This window comes from Epinephelus fuscoguttatus, linkage group LG2 (genome assembly GCF_011397635.1).
Source record: "Epinephelus fuscoguttatus linkage group LG2, E.fuscoguttatus.final_Chr_v1".
NCBI lineage: Eukaryota > Metazoa > Chordata > Actinopteri > Perciformes > Serranidae > Epinephelus > Epinephelus fuscoguttatus.
This window is the reverse complement of record NC_064753.1, coordinates 27,674,152-27,693,211: the sequence shown is the minus strand read 5'-3', so window position 1 is coordinate 27,693,211 and position 19,060 is coordinate 27,674,152. Positions and strand designations below refer to the sequence as shown.

At 39.6% G+C, this 19,060-nt stretch overlaps 1 protein-coding gene across 1 annotated transcript in view; it reads left to right on the top strand.

Annotated features, from left to right (window-relative positions):
* The window catches only part of cpne7 (copine VII), a 40,031-nt gene extending 25,261 nt beyond the window's left edge, over positions 1-14,770 (top strand). Inside the window, exons 13-17 of the mRNA XM_049559823.1 lie at positions 6,309-6,363; positions 10,738-10,789; positions 11,352-11,485; positions 12,525-12,761; positions 14,315-14,770. Of these exons, the coding sequence (XP_049415780.1) occupies positions 6,309-6,363; positions 10,738-10,789; positions 11,352-11,485; positions 12,525-12,761; positions 14,315-14,467 (631 nt within the window). The 3' untranslated portion in view covers positions 14,468-14,770. The remainder of the gene's footprint in view (positions 1-6,308; positions 6,364-10,737; positions 10,790-11,351; positions 11,486-12,524; positions 12,762-14,314) is intronic.
* Positions 14,771-19,060: the final 4,290 nt, after the last annotated feature.

Sequence of the window (19,060 nt, the reverse complement as noted above, 5' to 3'; positions counted from 1 at the left end):
CCATGGTTCAAGGATCATGTCAGAACAGTTTAGTTTAGTATATAGAGTTGAAGATAAACATTCATTTTCCTCTATGCCTCAATATGATGCACACCATGTGACTGAGATATCTATCTATCTATCTATCTATCTATCTATCTATCTATCTATCTAGGCTTCTGACTATTATATAATCATATAGTACTTGGTTAGATTACATATAGTCAATATGCTATTTGGCCAGTAGTAATATGGTCATATGTACAGTATGTGTAAAAATACATTAAAGAGACAGGAATGGAAACTCATGGTTCTTACGTACGTTCCACACCCACCCACACCCACACACACCCACACACACACACACACACACACACACACGCACAGGACAGTGCTAACAGTTTGGCATGTACCAGACAGTCTTTATGCTCACCGTGGTGGCTGCCTGTGGGTAACTCAACAGTACGGTTTCCTCCCAGCATCTGTTGCAGCTACTGGTCCCCTTTCTTAGCTTGCATGGGCTCATTAGCCTGAGCTACAGATGAACACATGCAGAGACAGGGGCTAACACCAGGATAGCAGGCACTTCAAAAAGAAGTGGGAGGCATTATGGCTGGCGGAATAACAGCGAGGTGTATAATCAGATGTAAAGACAGAGGAGGTGCAGCAGGAAGCCTGTTTGAGGGATCATTAAACACACTGAAGCTATTTAAGCGAAGTTACATTGTCATGTGAGAGTTCCTGTTACTGTAAAGAGTATAAATTCTGGCTGATGGAGTTATCAGACTTCAGTCACATACATTTGTGAAATTGAAAACAAATATCACACAATGTGCAAAGGTAAAAAAAAACTATTAGTTATTGCAGTCAGACTCGAAGGTATTTGCTAATTAATGGGAAATTATTTCTAATATGATATGTGTCAGAGGAAGACCATCTCATCTGTCGAAACTAAGCCAGATGAGGATTAACACTCTGACTCCTGATTTATGCAGATCCTCCTATTGAATATCAGGGGAGCACTGTCTGGCTAATTATAGCAACCAAGAGATAGCACTGGAGAAACTGAAAAACCTGCCTGGAAATTAGCAGCTCATCCCTGTAGCTTTATCATTTTTGTATTTACATTTATACACAAGAGCATCATACATGAAAACATGCCTCTGGGCAAGCGGTGACGGCAAGTGTAGGCAGCCCTTCCCTCTCAAGTTGGAATTGTTAAAATGTGGGCAAGCAAACCTTTTAGCCTCTAGTGAACATAGGTGATGTGGGATTTTAGAGTCCTTGCAGAGGAGTGCATTATGGAGCTGGAGTGACTAGCTTTTGTCTGTGTGGGCAGAGGCTCATTTACCTTGCTGAGAGGGCTATTATACCCGGCACATCTCCCCGTGGCTCCTCACGTGTGCTGACAAAGTGAGAAAACAAGGACCTCCATGCACCTCACAGCAAAATTCATATGACAAAAATGACTTGTCAGTAGTCTTCTCTGCGCTCTTGTCTGGGCTGAGGGCACTGTGTCTCTACACCTGGAGCGACAGAGTTTGGTGATCTCTTAAGACATCTTAGAAATCAGTCCATTAAGGCTCCAAGGGCAAATTTATAAAGGTATGGGAAGAGTCTAGAGGTCGGGATAATGAGTGCTGTGCAATACATCTCAGGATGAAATTGGCTCAGCATGAATAACTCCCTCCCAATTGGAATATTTTCATTAAAATTCTTCCTCTGCATGAGTGCAGCTGGTAAAACCAATACAATACCAAACATGTAATATGTTTTTCCTTTTATTTTGCCTCCATACAACATACCCCAGTGAGTCTGAAAGGTTACAATAGTGGGAGTAAGTTCTGTATTCAGTGGATGGGAGTTATTTTGATGAAAATGGATTTAAAAAAAAAAGTTGAAAATTGTTAGATGTTAGTGTTTTTATGCCTTTGTATTTGTTGCGGGACCTGTTGGACACTGAATCCTTTTAATTTGTTTGGAGCATTTTTACTGGAGTGTGTTTATATCTGGCTACAGTACAGCACATTAGCCAGGGCATGTGGAGAGGTTGCATTACAGAGAATGAAAGTTGGACTCATTCGCATGTTTTTGTTGTTCTCATTGTTGTTGTTGGAACAGAAGATAATGATAGTTACCAAATACGTGTTCAAAATGGCCCATGTACCATACTCAGTGATGTCTTTATAACTAAGCCTACAGGCTGTTGCTGTTACTATTTGCAGCCACTGTAAATATAATACGATAGGGTTATTGGAAAAGACACAAATGATCTTTTTCCCTTCCAAGTTCCTTGAGGAGGAGCAATGATAATACTACTACTACTACTACTACTACTACTACTACTACTACTACTACTACTACTAATAATAATAATAATGATAATTAGGGCTGTCAAGCAGTTAAAAAAAATGCTCTGTGATTAATTAATCTAAATTGATTGCATACATCAATTTTTGCTGCTGGATTTTGGACACAATTGACCTCCTGTCCTCTACCACCAAAACTGGTCTGCAGTGCATTGCAGTCCATTTTGCAGGGGAGTTAGTTAGTTGGTCACAGGAAGACTTCCTCAGTTCGTCTGAACACCTGGTCGAGTGTAGCTTGACGAAGCTGTGCTAGCTCGGACCTCCGGGTTCATTGCTAAATGCTTTGCGTTGAGGTGATATTTCAGGCTTTAAGTACTTCAATGTTATGAAAATTCCTTACTGCAGAAATTGCAGAGAATGGTACTATCAACAGTTCCATCTGGGAGTTTTTTTTTTTTAAGTTTTTGCCATGTGTCAAAGCCACTGTGGCGTTCAGTGACACATTGGGTCAAAGGGCACCGTAGAACACAATTAATCAACCTGGTCTCATTCCGAAGTCGACAAAATTGGGCGCTTGGGCAGTGACTTGCAGCGTCAGACACTGACGAAAAAAGCTGTCATTTAACGTCAGCATTTCACGCGGCCAGTCGCTGTTATAGTTTAACAGCACTCGGCGACCTCAGATGGAAATGCGGCAGGACAAGGACGAAAGTTAAAGCAACAAAAGACCAAGGCCACTTGACCAGTTCAGTGGCCTAGTGGTAGAGTCTGCCCTGAGACTGGGAGGTCATGGGTTTGATCCCTAGCTGGGTCATACCAAAGACTATAAAAATGGGCCCATTGCCTCCCTGCTTGGCACTCAGCATCAGGGGTTGGAATTGGGGGGTTAGATCACCTCATGATTCACAAGCGCGGCACCGCTGCTGCTCACCGCTCCCTCAGGGGATGGATGACAATCAGCGGGACTTAACTTAACTTAACTAAGGGTGGGTGGGTGTAAGGGTGTTTGCATCTTGAAGATTCTAAAGCCAAACACTGTTCTTTTTTCCTAAACCTAACCATTTGTGTTAGTAGTTGGAGGAAAAACAATGTCAATTTGTGTTGTTGTACTGATGTAGTGCATGTATTTTAAGGTAAATTTCCTGTGAAAATGGAAGTGTGTTTTGAAAGAAGACAATTCATCTAACAGGCAGAATTTGACACAGCGTCCTACCCCAATCAGCCGCGGGGGTCAGAGGTGCAGAACACACATGTGGCAAAGGTGAGGAGCTGGGCAGACTAGCAAGTAAAAGTCAGCCAGAGTAAAGATACGGATATCATATGAAACAAGAGACATCCACTGGTACCAGCCATGTCATGCTATCTTGTTGGGAAGGGACTAAATAGCACTCCAAAGTTAGACTAAATTTTGCCAAGAGAAAAAGTGGCATTGCCATTTTTCAAAATGGTAGTGGTGTTGCTGGAGTGGGTGTGGATGAGGGGCCCCTGTCCATGGCTCCTAATGGCTGGCCTGTTAATAGAACAACTGAAACTCGCCAAAGTAAAGTTGCCACTGTTAAGAGTTCACAGTTAAGAGTTTATTGCTCACTCTGACAGTGTAAAAATCATCAATCTGCCAGCGTTTATATAAGTCCACACCCATCAGAGTTAATTAAACACTTCTGATAGCTCTGAAAAGCTGCCTCAAAGCCATATTAGCTCTTTGAGTGGGCAAACAACTCTCCAATCAACACTTGTCAACACACCAAATAAATCAACACTTATTAACAGTGTAAATTCTGCTGTGTACCCTTTGATGCACCCACACCATGTCCAGAGTAAATGAATTGAACACATCGTTTCATGACTCTATCAAGCTGGAGATGTTATTTGTGATCACTCCAGGCTGTAGGATTTGGGGTTGTTTTGTCAGTGGTGAAAGCTTGTACAGTAAATGTTCTGATAAGGGGAGCAGCCACTGAAGAAAGCTGTCTGCAGGCAAACATTCACTGATGTAGCTGAAAACATGCCGTGACAGCTCTGCTGCTTAGTGCCACAAATTCTAGTACATTACAGTAAACACAAAGTGTTATCTGTGTAGTTAGCACAAAGGATGTCCTAAAACTATACAGGGAACTCAGAGGGGTACTCCAGGAATTTGTTATGACACTTCCATAAAGTTGGGGGACAGGAAAAAAAGTTAAAAAAAGGAGACCACACTGTAACTAACTGCACTCCCTGAAGAAATATTATCATATTTTTGGACAAATGAAAGAGTGATTCCAGAGAGAAGCAGACAGAGGTGTCTACAGTCTGTGTTTGAAGGATATATCCAGGATGTCAAACTGACTCAGCAGCAACAACTGGTTAAAAAGACAAAGATAGTTAGAAGCTAAAGCCGAACTATAGGCTACAGATCACAGTGTAAAAGTGAACCACCACATCACTGCTGATCGCCACACAAGACAATGAATATAAAGGGGAACTTCGCTGATATTGAACCAGCTGTGTGGCATCACAGTGTGTGCAGATAAACGGTCTTTGGCTTCGCCCCCATGCCGCTGCCAGCACCCGGACCTCCGCCGCCGGATGGGCAGGGATCTCTGGGGGAAGTCACACAATGTTCATCTGCGCAAAATGCGATTTCAACTCTGATTTGAAAACCTTTTTGAAAGGTTTGCAGACATTTCATAAGATCAGGCGAGGCAAAGAAGACACTTCATTTAGTAACAATCATTAGTGTTTTCAGTGGGCAAATGCACCGTAACAGTATTACAAGTTTCATATACTTGCACACTTTATATTTCCAAGGAAAAAAAGCATTCTTTTTTATATTATTACATTACCTGACATAATTATGACATCATCAGTTTTGAAAAAATTAAAGACCTACCTCAATGGTGTTACATTATCAGTAAAAACGTTGTGACAATTTCCATCAGGACATTTTAGGTCATTATTGGTCAAGTTATTACATTGTGGGTTTTATTTAATTTGCTAACAAGTTAAATAATAGGAAATTATGACATCGTTGGGTGCTACATTGCCTTTTGGGGTGCTGTGTATCATTGAACCATCAAGTCCGCAGCTGTTAAGCCTTGCTGTCTCGTTTATCTGCACATAATATTTTCCGTTTGTATACCTCAAGCATCACTTTGTTGTTGTTTACAGCAGGGAAGGTATGGGCTACAAGGTCAGGTCGTAGTTTACTTTAACACTCTCTCAAAGAATATATATATTTCTAAGAACAACCTGCTCTTGAAAGGAGAGTTATTGACTGATCTTCTCTCTTTGATAGAATTAACATTTTTTTTTTATCAATTTTTCACCCTGAGCTGCTGCTGGTAGACCCTTCATCACTTGATTGCATCGACAAGAGATAATCACTCCTCAGCAGTGTTTGAAATGAATCCCGTATTTACTGGCCATGTGATATACAATCAATATTTTACTCTATAATTAGCAGTAAACTGAGATTCCTGACACTTGTGAGTATAAAATATGACACATTGCATTGTGGTACTTACAGCAGAAAGTAGTGCAAATGCCATGTTACATTTTTGAGGGTGCTTACAGTGGATAGATTTCATGCTCAGAACTCAGATAAACAAATAAAGTAGCAGAAGGTAAACAGAGTGCACTCTCTGGTAAATAGGTAGTTGTTTTAGACACAGCCTTTGTCTGGTTATTTACACAAATCTGCCCATCCTGGCCTTTGGCAAGGAGCACACAATCCAGCATAGCAGAGCCTCTTACTGTAATAGCTGCCCATCTAAGTGGTACGATGAAAAATGGAGAGGATAAAGACTGTGAGAAGCTCTTTGAACAGGTGCAAACGCTGACTGCAGGGACCGTGGGATGGGTTTCAAAATGTAATTCAAGCTTTTAACATTTATGAAATGCAAACAAGCGGGGGGTTGCCATTGGAAGCATGGACAGATGGATGAGCCATCAATATTTTTAAGATCACCGTCAAAAGGAATCCCTGATTAAACTGCAGCAGCTGTAATATATGACTGATAAATTTGCTTATCGTTTCAGTGACAAAAGATTTTCAGCTTTGGGGTTTGGTGCCAGAATTCCTCCAAATTATGAGGTGAGTATCTCTCGTCGTATCTCTGCTATCGCTGTTTTTTCGTTCTTACTATACTTTCTTTTGATTCCATCACGCTGACCTTCCCTTCACATGAACCATAATATGCGTACTGTATTTTCACATGCTCCGACGGAATCCTGGTATTTTCCGCCACCCTGGGACTTTACGTCAAGCCTCTGATTTCCATTACCTGTTTTATGACACAATTTGTCATCCTGTCAAAATTTCACATTTAAAACTAATTACTGAGTTTATTTTTATTCATAAGCCCCATGTCTCAAAATATCAGCTTGTCTTGAGAAAATAACATGTTCCGATAAAATAAAAGCCCTGTAGCTTTGATGCTCAATTTACATAAGAATTCGTGAGTGTGAGAGCATTTGTTTAAGCAAATTGGACTTGGAGAAACCAGAAGCCTTCAGTGATTCTGAATAGAGCCCTGGGGGGACGGCTGACATGTGAAGAGTGGATGCGCGTGCACAAACGCACACGAATGCGCAGTTGAATCAATCAGCTGTTTGATAATTCAGCAGACCAGAACGGCCTGTGTTTTATGTAAGATTGTGCCGTTCTGTGTGCTGATGTGAAACTCTGATAATTATCATTTCAATCATGCAAAGATGTGTGGCTCAGTAAACACAAACTATTAATTTCTGAATTTACCATGACAGTGACTGCCCTGCAGGAGTCAAATTTATTCTACTTCATGCTGTTGCCACATTGTGGTTGGTGGTGCAGGTGAATGCTAATTAAGTCATTAAACTAATCATGAGCTGCATCTATGAACTCATAGGCTACACCTGTGTGTAGGTTTGATGGACCCCAGCTCTCTCTCAGTATGTGGTCGTGTACTCTTGTATCCTTAATTATGCATTATGCATACAAGTGTGGTTTGAAAACATATAATAAATAAAGATCCAGGATATTAATTTGCCAGCCAAGGATATATCAAGTAGTTAGCTGTGTGAATTATTGAGAAACCTCATATTTCATTGCAATGAATATGGCCTGCTGTCTTTTATTAATTTGAAACCTCTATGGTTTAGAAAAGAACATGCCTTCCTGTCAGGTAGTGTTTATTATTAAAATTTTAATTGTGCTTTCAAACCTAACTTGTTTGGTTTTGTTAAAGCAGACTCTGGTGCATTTGCCTGTTTAGTATGGTGTATTTGTTGCTTGTGTCAAAGTTGTCAATCGAACTTTGACACAGACTTAACAACCACATCAAGACGCCCTTCTTCAGACTGTCTCAGCCCAGTTGTTTGCTTCCAAGCGGACTCTAATGTGGTTTGTTGGTGGTCTGAAAGTAAATGAGGAAGCAGACCACAGGATTTTGTGATCGTAGATTTGAGTGATTATAACATGAGTTTAAAGCTAAACTACTACTACTAAACACATCTGCTGCTTGTAAACTGTTCAGGAAGAGATGTATATGTTAATGCAAATCATTTGGTAACCATGGCAACACTCATGCATGTGAGTGCAGAGCTTTTCCCTAAACAATCTGACGGTCAAAAGCAGTTAAAGCTGCAGCGTGCTGTGCTTGTGTGTAGTACAGAGTAGTACTCTGTGTAGTACATGAAATCCCCCAGGGTAAAACACTGTACAAGATTATTGTCTTGTCTCTACCTGTTTATCATTATTCATAACATGCAGCCAATTTGCAGGCATATAACACTGATATATCTCTTTATCGGATATTTCATATAAGTCTAAACACAAATCAGACCAGAACTGAAGGCAACAATTTTTCCCTGTCCTTTTGAAACCAGTTAGAATAGACCAGACAAAAGCACAAATACTAAAATGTCTCTATTGAAAAAAAACAAAACTGACTTCCAAATTTGTCAGAAAATGTTGTGTTCAGCCCTTTGTTTATACTAAGAGCACCACTGAGATAATAGGTTTTGAGGGCCTTTAAAAGCAGTGTTCAGTGGTGCTCACCCCCCAAAAATCAGAATTTTTATGCACTTGGGCAAACAGGCAAAGCTAAAGAATAAGGTTGTAATACTGAATGGCTGTCAAACAGTAGCAGGAAAAGCACAGGTGTAACTAATAACATTACCAATGCTTAACCATGCTCGGCTCCATTTAAGTGTCCCTGTAAGCATGCCAGTGAACTAGCCTGTGCAAAACCAGAGCTTCACAACTGGAAATAAATGGAACACAGCCATTATTAATGTTATTAGTTACACCTGTGCAATCCATGTCAAGAGGTCTGCCATGAAACAGGCCTGTTAAATGAGATATAAGAGTAGATCCGCTTTCTTGCAGTGGCTCAATGCAAAGACTAAATGGTGCTGCATCGAAATGATTTCTCAAGGGCTCCTCTTGTCTGTCTAAAGCCACTGAATTCAGACTGCTAACCACATTAAATACAAAGATGAATTAAAAAAAAAAAAAGTAGCCAAATGGAGAGGAGTCAGTTGTCACTGATCTGGCTGACAGTTGGTGCTTGTAGAAAAAAAAGGCTTTTTTGTGAAAGGAGGTATCAAGAAGGGGATTTAATTTTTGCCAATTAAACAGCTTTGAGATAAACAAAATAAATCTGACATTTGGAAGGCAAGAACAGACCTGATAAAAGATGAGGGGTTGCAATCTCTTTTCAGAGAACAGATATTAAGCATATATTTTGTGCTGTATGCTTATTACTGTATAGTGTGACAAAGTGATTTTTCAGAATATTAATACAAGCACAGCACAGCTCATAACCAAGGCTCAACGTGAAACACTCCTGAAAATGTGCAGTACTTGTATCCAGTGGTTGATATAGATAACATTTTATTTATAGTTTGATTTTGACTATATTAGCCTAAATTATAAGCCTCACTACAGTTAACATGTGCTTTCTATTAGCTCCTGATTAAATGTTTTTCACTTAACATAGTATTAGCACATACTTTTTCCACCTTTATTAAATTACATGCAACACTAATCATCTACAGAACCACCTGTGTATCAGCCATTAAGTCACAACTGATTGACTGAATATACTGTCATACCTACATTCATTTCTGTAACCGCGTATCCTGTTGGGGGTCACAGGGGGGCTGGAGCCTATCCCAGCTGACACTTGGCGAGAGGCAGGGTACATCCTGGTCAGGTCACCAGACTACTGCAGGGCTAACACATAGAGACAGACAACCATTCACACTCACATTCGACCAATTTAGAGTCACCAGTTAACCTAACCTGCATGTCTTTGGACTGTGGGAGGAAGCCGGAGTACCCAGAGAAAACCAACGCTGACATGGGGAGAACATGCAAACTCTGCACAGGAGGGCTCCCCCACCCCCATGGTTATTTTGTTCAGAATGTTCAGAATATACTTTGTTTTGAGCATATGAAAATAAATAAAATATATAGGTAAAAAACAAACAAAACAGCAAGAACCAATAGATAACAGTAAACAGATACAACACACTTAAACAAGTATTAGACTGCTGGAAAGATGGTATTTTCATAAAACTGGGCTGTCTATACAGTAGTAAGACACACATACTTTTAAAAAGTGCTATATGTCTAGAGAAAACAGAGGGAAAGGGCTGTGGCTTTGCCTTTGCTCAGGAGGTAGAAAACCTGCAATTAACAGAATGAGTTTGGTCTGAGTTTGACAGGGAAAGGGGGGCGGATCTATCTCTTGATCTGCTTCTAAGTACAATTTGTAATCTCAGCACCAGTCTTAGAGCCAGTGATTTTGATCTGGGAGATGAGCAGGGAGATCTGGGCGCTGTCAAGATGGAGGGAAGTTGACCACAGTTCATTTACACATTGTTGTTAAACAGAAGTGTTTGAAAAGTAGTATCCATTAAAGCAACTAAAATTAACATTTCATGTCTGAATGGAGTAGGAAGAAGCAACGTGCTTGTCTAGTCCTACACCTATTCTATACCCGTCTGTTAAGACTCAATCACATAGGCCCAACTATCTGCTCCAGTGTCCATTCCACCAACTAGACCACTACGTTAATCCTTTTAATACATAATCCACAACACTACCCAATCAAGAGTGTTAACTATTAACAACAATAGCACCATCAGCGTGCCTTACATTCTATTTCCTCATTTCTGTAACTCGCAAAAATTATTTTCTTGTGTATCTTTTTAAATCGTCTGATATTTTTGTTTGTTTGGCTTCTTCCTCCAGTCCATTCTACAGAATCCCCCAACAAATAGATATGCAGATACTCTACTTTTAAGATTGGTGCAAACAGAATGTTGTTCAACAAGAACAAAATTAAAGTCAGCAGTTCCCAAAGAAAAAACAATCTAGGACTTCACAGTTTCAAAAATTGCAGCCATGTAAAACATGTAAGAAATAAAAAACAGTAGCACCAAATTAGTGTTTCATAATGTTCTCTTTCTACATCTACAGGTGTCTCATGACTTTGCCATTAATTTCAACCCAGATGATGATGAATGTGAAGGTAAGGAACAGCTTTGTACACCAGTTTGCCTGAAAAGTGCATCTCTATGCTGATGATACCAGCCTTAACATTCATAATCTGACAACACAGCTGCGAAAGTATCATGCGAAGGTATCAGTATTACTCAGCAGGTTCTCCATAACAAACTTCAGGTAAATGAATAAATGAAATGAATCATTTACCTGAAGTTTGTTATGGAGAACAAACTTCAGGTAAATGAATAAATGAAATGAATCATATTCATAGCATCCAACAGGAAAGAAGAAAAACAACTCCTCTGTGCCAATTTGTGTGAGCTTTTGTGTGTGCATCTGTCTCTATTTGTGTTCTTACTCATGAGCTAGTCATCGTAGTCTTTACAGATTCATAATTGATTTTCTTCTGACTATTTCTTTAACTTGTGTTAGGCAGAAAACATTCAGGCATCTTATAATATTATAATCCTTTGCAAGACTGCAGTAAATAATTCATCTGACTGTAACTTTAAGTTTATGGTCGCTTGTTTAATGACAAGTGTAGATGACTGTATTGATGTTTCCATCATTTTGCTCTCTTTGATCAGAGATCCAAGGAGTGGTTGAGGCATACCAGAACTGCCTTCCTAAGATCCAACTGTACGGCCCAACCAATGTTTCTCCCATCATTAACAGGATAGCCAAGCTGGCAGCAGGCGACGGCAACATTAAAGATGCTTCTGTGAGTGTCTCTTTATGCTCTATTAGAAATATATGGATGTAATACAGGCTTTGTTGTAGTGCATCCCACTGAGTTCCCGAGTGAGTAACCTCTGATTCACCTCACTGTTTATAGTAATGATGCCCTACGGTGCAAAGAAGGAATGGGCCCATTATAGAACAGATTAGTATTCTTTAAATTATTCAGTGGAGTCATACAGTGTTGTATCAGTGGTGTGTTTTTTATGGATATTTCCATGTCATTGACCCGTTTTTGTGTTAGAATTACCTCATGAGCTGCTGTTAAAATGTGATTTAGCACAAGTGGCTAATAGAGTTACTGTGCAGCTTAGCTTTCCTTGATATCCCTTTTGGAGTAAGAACACAAGTCTTGTATCTATTTACTATCTTAAATTACCCACCGGCTGCGAAGACATTGTGTTCTAAACTATTACACCCTTATGATTGCACTGACCTTCATCTAATTATTTACTCTTCAATGTTAGACGTTATTTTGATCAGTAAATAAGCTGCAGTAAACAATCAGGCTTTCAGGGTACAAATACACACACTCAAGACATTGAATAACACATAAACACAGTAAGGAAACCAACAAACTAACCACTACTCATGGGACCAATCGGAAATGATTTCAGTACATATATTATGCCATGTTAATATTCTTGTAATTCTTATATTCTCATATTATACTGTTCAGTGGACACATGAAATTAATTTCACACATACACGCACACACACACACACACACACACACACACACACACGAGACATCTCTGCTGTAGTTTGTGATGTAGTTGAAATGTTTTTGCTTTTAATATCATCCTTTTTTGACCTGTTTTTATCCCCTTGTTTTTTGTGTAACACTTTAACAACACTCAACTGCTCAGTGGAGGCTGTGAAATTATCCAAGACAGCATGAAAGGCCTACTTCAGTCTGCAACACACACTGAGAGGTGTTCTTGCTTATAAGCACGTTGCTGTTAAAATAGGTTAATGTCAACATGGATTAATACACACTGAAAGCTCTTATCTTCTTCCAGCGATACCACATCCTGCTCATCCTCACGGATGGTGTAGTGACAGACATGGCAGACACGCGTGAGGCTATTGTGAGAGCCTCCTACCAGCCTCTCTCCATAATCATTGTCGGTGTGGGCAATGCAGACTTCACAGACATGCAGATTTTGGATGGAGATGATGGAGTCCTACGCTCACCAAAGGGCGAGCCTGTCCTCAGGGACATTGTGCAGTTTGTGCCCTTCAGAGACTTCAAAACGGTCAGTTTTTCTTTCCGTCTGTCAATCTTCACTTGTTGGCTTTCAGCTTTAACCCCACTCCTTCTGACTGCTGTGCTTGTGATGCTCATGGACATTAAATATTTTTTACATAACACTCCCCCTCCCCCTTGTTATTCATAAGAGCAGACAGGAAGCTTTTGCTGGCTTTGCCAGTGCCACAGATGGACATCATGGACTGGAGGAGATCCAGAAATTTCGCAGAATTTCCTCAAACAAGAATGTACTCTTAATGTAGCTACATGCAATCAGCAACATTTCAGCCGCATAATTACACTGGGTGATGTGGACTAGATGTCACGTATTCTTAACAGAAACATTTCCCAAAATTTGTGTTATAGTATATATTTAACATAAACAGGCAGTTGGCACATTCAAGAAGAAAGCTGAATAAATAAATGGAGAAATACAATAAATGAATACAGGGAGCAAGGTGATGAGATGTAAGAGGATGCATATGAAAATATTGTGAATCATATGCTTGGTCTTGGTAAACACAGTCACCAGGTCTTGAACCAATTAAACACCTATAAGAGATTTGAAAGCAATGTATTACACATTGCTTTCCAGCACCATCATCAAAACAACAAATAAGGAAATACATGTTGAGTCTTAGAGAATCTATGCAGTCTGAAGATTTGTGACGGTATACCATGCAGGGTTGTCGATTATTGTCTGTAAAGACGCTTGCCAGCAGAAGATAAAGTAAACGCCAAACCAAGATTTACTCTCATTTGGTGTTTCACCTCTCTATATTTGTGTTTTTTTCTGTGCTGTGCCTCTTGTATCCCTGCTACTTATGGTCTGGCACCTGGTCGCTACCTTTTTATAAAGCCCCGACTTCACCTGAGCACTGTGGGGGCACATGCCCATAAACATCCTGAGCACAGAAAATAAGAAGAAAATACAGGCAGAGTGCAGTTTGCAGATAAATACACTGCCACACACTGCTAATGGGTCATAAGTGGTGATTTAGAGGGATTACCTCTGTATAAATCTGGACATTATTTTTTAGGAAAATCCTCCAAAGTATATCTTCAAAACACTTCATGTTGTTTTTCTTAAAATGGTCACCCATTTGTGTCCACACTTGGCACATAAATTGTTAAAAATCATTTATTGTGCAGGGCCGCACATGTGTAATAAATTAAGCCCTTGTGTTGTGAGTTTTATGCAACTGAAAATTAATTTTTGAAATACGCTTTAACAGCTCTGTGTTTCATCCCATGCATACTAGTTTAACAATGACAAATGCAAACACTGCAAGACACATTATTCATCTTTATGTGGCTCTTAGGATCAAAGTAGAAGCGACTTTCCAGGGTCATAAACAGAAAAGTTACTCTCTAATACAACATGGGACACTGACATACCACTTTTAATTTGCCTGAAACAAAGAAAGAAGTCCTAACATGTCTGCAGTCCCCTGATCAGGAAACAAGACTTAAAGGCTTCTTTGGGAAATTGTATTTTAGATTAAAACAATATGTAACAGTTGTTTTGACATCTCCAGCTGTTCTCTGTCTCTATTGCAGGCTTCACCTGCAGCCCTGGCCAAATGTGTTCTGGCGGAGGTGCCCAAGCAAGTAGTGGAGTACTACAGCCATAAGGCCATCTCCCCTATGTGTCCTATGAGGGACTTAGTGACGCCCATCCTTAGCCCAGTCGCCACGACCCCAACAGAATAACCACCCACCCTGCTATTGGGACCAAGCTTTGCCCACAGCACCAGTCCGGCAAACTGAGAAGGAGAAAGGACGCATGCCTCGCGTTTTTTTGGACAAGGACTGAAGAGAAAATATTTCTAAATGTGTTGTTACTCATTTATTTCATTCTCCGCACCTATCAAAGTGTTTACACAAGGACGGTACAACAGAGGCTGTGGGTTACATTTCTCTGCTCAGTGTGGATCCAGCTCTTCTCCCTGGCTGTGCGAACCACGACCATCCAGCTGTTTCCGCATCATGACTCCTGGAGGATTGTGTTGTCCCCCCCCCCCTCCTCCCTAATTCTTATGCATGCAGGCCGATCCCTCAGTGCTGATCCATCGCTCGGATGCAGGCTTATTATTCCTCACTGCCCACAAAATTCAGCACCTCCACTCTGTCTATTATGTTACTGTTTTTCTTATGTCATATCTTCAGCTAATTTTGAAGATGTACTGTACAGTACTGTACGTTGCAATCAAAATTAGATTGCTCAACTTGAAAACACTGACAACATTTAATTAAGATGTTATAGACGCATCACAGGAAGTGTGAAGAAGAGACATGCTTGTATTATTAAGCCAACTTTCCCTCATGTACCTAGTCTGGCTGCAGGATTGGCCGTATTTTGGATTACAATATGACAATATTTCCAGATACACATAGATCACAGTTTCAAATCAACCTACCATGAATTCGTGTTGGGTGAAACACATGGCAAATCATGCATGAGTTTTAATCTATTGCTTAAATTGAAAGCTCTGTTCCAAAGGGAGACAGCCATTTTTAACAAACCAAAAACGCAGCCAAGTCGCCAGATCAAAATGTTGGCATTGTACATTTCTCCGAACCATGCATACATTACATTTGTACATTTTATACGTATCATATCAGCATATCTAAAGTGACCTATCTCTGATTACATGCATACAAACTGACTTTGTCATTGGAAGAAGGAAGGTATGGTGGATGGTGTAACACCAGGGTGAGACAGCTTCCAAGCTGGCGACTACTGTCCAACAACGAAATAATACTGGTTGCTTTTAGCGAGACATTGCTGCATTTCCAGCAGCAATTGTGGTGACCAAACTGGGTATTTTACGCCAAAACACAATCTTTTCCAAACTATTAACAAACATTTTTTGTGCCTAAACATATCCAACATATCCTCATACAACAGTTCATATATTATCCTCTGAATTAGTGCCCCACAAATGATGTTACATTCTTAATTTAGGTTTAGGAAAAGAAACCTGGTGAAACTGTATCTTAAAATGACTCAAAGTTAACACGGTTTCGAACACTGGTCTCCTGGGGAATGTCCTGTGTTTTGTGACTCATCCACCACTCCAACCTACCCCCTAATTGGACCGCACAGAACCAGTTATTTTTTTCACTACTGGCAGCACATTGGCAATGTGATTGCAGCCTTCTAAAACACATGGGTTATGCATAATCACTGGCTCATCATTATGTAGGATATGTATAAATGTCGGTGCATTCGCTTCCATAGGAAAATATAAAACAAGTGTATAAGAACAGCCTGACGTAACCACACGTTCACCACAGTGTTAAGACATGAAAAAACGTAAAGTTTCAACATATCAGCTACATAATAACTGACAATATTGTTACATATGTGTGGTTTGCAGAAATGCACAATGCCAACAATTATTCTAATAACGGGGTTAAAAAAATGTCCTGTCTGCTACAACATGAACCATAAATGGCACCACCCATATCTTGCAAATACAAAAGCAAGCCATGTTTAGCAGTGAGCACGGGCAGGTTGCCAAGTTTGTGTATTCTGTGTAAAATAATTAGGTGATCCCCCGGTAATAAGGCCTTCTTAAAAACCAGGTGAGAAAACAGCAGGAGATTATTTTTTTTTTTAATTCTGATGTGTCACTCATTCAGACCTGTTCACCAAATGACATAACTTGAGCGGTGTGAGATATCTGAGCTCTTTGTTCACTTTTTTCAGTTACAAGAGGGAGCTAAAAAAAACAACAACAAAAAAACAAAAAAACACAGTCATCAGCTATCAAGTGGAAGTAGGATATGTCTTTGGGTTTCTGTGCAGAAACAAAAGTTGCAAAGAGTTGCCCTTTTCTGAGGTTATCTGCGAACAAAGCCTGAATAATATGCTTCTCCGAAAAGAAGATGAACAATCGCACCCTATTTTTGCTCTTTTGTCAGGTGGCTTTGGTTTAAGCTGTGAAAGTCATGCCTCACGTCAGGTGAATATGTTTCCTTCTGAAGTGTTTGTTATTGTTGTCATCATCCCTGAGTCAGCCGTCATGCAGGTAGCATTCATATTTTCCGCTGTGTGTTTCATTACTTTTTTCCTTTCTGCTGCTTTTTATATGCAATATAATTCTACTCAGTGTTTCGTAAGGAATTAAACTGGTGAGCGCAGGGTTTAGATCCAATGAAAGCACAAAGCTGATCACACTGAGTGCTGTAAAACATACGGTAATGTTCTTAAAACCAGCTTTGGAATGTGTTTCATCAAATATATTTACATCAGATTATTAAAAGTCTGAAAAATGTATCATTATTACCAAATCATCTCAGTGATCATTAAACGTTTCTTATCATAAAATTAGTATTAAAGGTTTGCTCATCATTGCACATTTGCATCTCCAGAACAAACTGTTCTGTGAATTCCTCTCATTTCCAAGAAGCTTTTGCCAGAAGGATCACGATTAACTTGAGAGGCTGCATTTGATTTTTCTACTGGTTTATTGAGGTTTACAATATTCATCATATTCAAAAAGATACAACCTTCACTTTTCTCTTATGTTGCCAGGGCTGTGTCAGATTGTCGTCATAGTGTTCAGAGTGTAGCCTGGCACGAGTCAGACAAAGCTGTGTCGAGTTTTAGCTCAGTATTTTCCAAAAGAACATATTAACCGCCTCCTGAAACTCTTTAAAGCAGAAACGTATTGCCTGAGATGCTGTTCCTATTGTGCTGTAAATACCAGTGTGAATATTTGCACCTAACCAAACAAGAGTGGAGCGATGATGCGTTCAAGTCACATGTAATTGCATTTTCTAAGGAGTGGGGAAAAAGTCGGCTAAGAAAGTAAAAGAGTTGAAGATATGTTTTTAAAAGGCATCCTCCTGGCATTTAAACATTTTTGTCACTTGTGCAAGGAACCTTGAAATGTTTCCTCAGGCTTATCAAGCAAATATTTCCAAAGTAAAGGTGATTTCACCTCAAAAGTAGACGACTGGACCATAAATTATCATGCATCATTTAAAATGTAAATTTGAAAAATCATTTTTAAGTTTTGAATTCGAACAAAGTTTCTCATAGAGCTCAAAATTATTGCCTAAGACTGAGCTGAAAAGATCAGCAACATAATTGCTCTACTGTTTAAAACCTTACAGTTTGATTACAGAAAAAAACCCAGTGTTGTTTTGTTTGGCCTGACAGTTCATTTGCAGCCTGATGTAGTTATGACTCTGTGCTTTATATATTTGCACAGTGTTTTCGCATTTATCTTATATGGTATGTATTTTTACTCTGACTGACTCTGAATATTGTGATATTCGCTTGGCCAAATGCCAGTAAATGCATCAGAAGAATATCACCTATACAGCAACATTAACATACACATAACCACCCCCAAGCAACACATATCAATCTGACTTTGATTTGTCCTCTAGAGCTTTACCAGCCCTCCCCAGCTATGCTAGACTATTGACTGCACCTGAACACAGCTAGCTCTGCTGTTGGCTGCTTTCTGAACTCCTTTGAAGATCACAACTATTGAAGATTCAACCGTGGATCACAGGATGAGGCCTATCGATTCAGCAGGCCTAGATTTGCAGCCATACGCAGTTACCAGAATGTAAATGATTTTAGAGGGTCTTTGGTCTCTTGACTGGAGTTACAAGTGACATTATAAGTTATTTATTAAGAAAACTTGGTGTTCCTATATGATGAATTGTTTGTTTTTGCTTTTACAAATCTTAATACAGCTAGTAGGTGATTTGAGGGCGGATGCCATTCCCCAGGTCTGGACCCAGACGCTGCCCTATCCTAACCCAGACCTATAACTGTCGCCACTGTTTAAAAAAATTAAAGCATTTATTATTGAACCAGTTTTGTGCTTTCCCACAAACCTGTAGTGTCCACCTGTTTTGACCTAACAAGGCAGGAAGTGCAGATATCAGCCAGTAATTCTGTTCCTTGGGGGCAAACAAGTTCACATATTAATATCCAAAAGGCATTAGCACTTCTTTTCCCCTATTACGTGTATCACCTTATTGCTATTTGCCTCAGGTTATGAATCACAGCAGCTCAAATGGTTCGTTACCCTGGACTCTCGACATTTTTATGAGATGTATTTTACAACAATAGGTGATTGATCACAGAAGATACAAAATGTTATTCCTTTATCTATAAGGTTTTTTTTAAAAAATGATTTTTGTTCGCTTTTGTTATCAAATAAGTGATTGAAAAATGCCAAAATTAGTGTTTTCTTAGTTCAGGCATTAATACAATGAGTCATGGAGATGTTTCATGCTCCTCCTGGGTTACAAAATGTATTAGATGTCTTATGG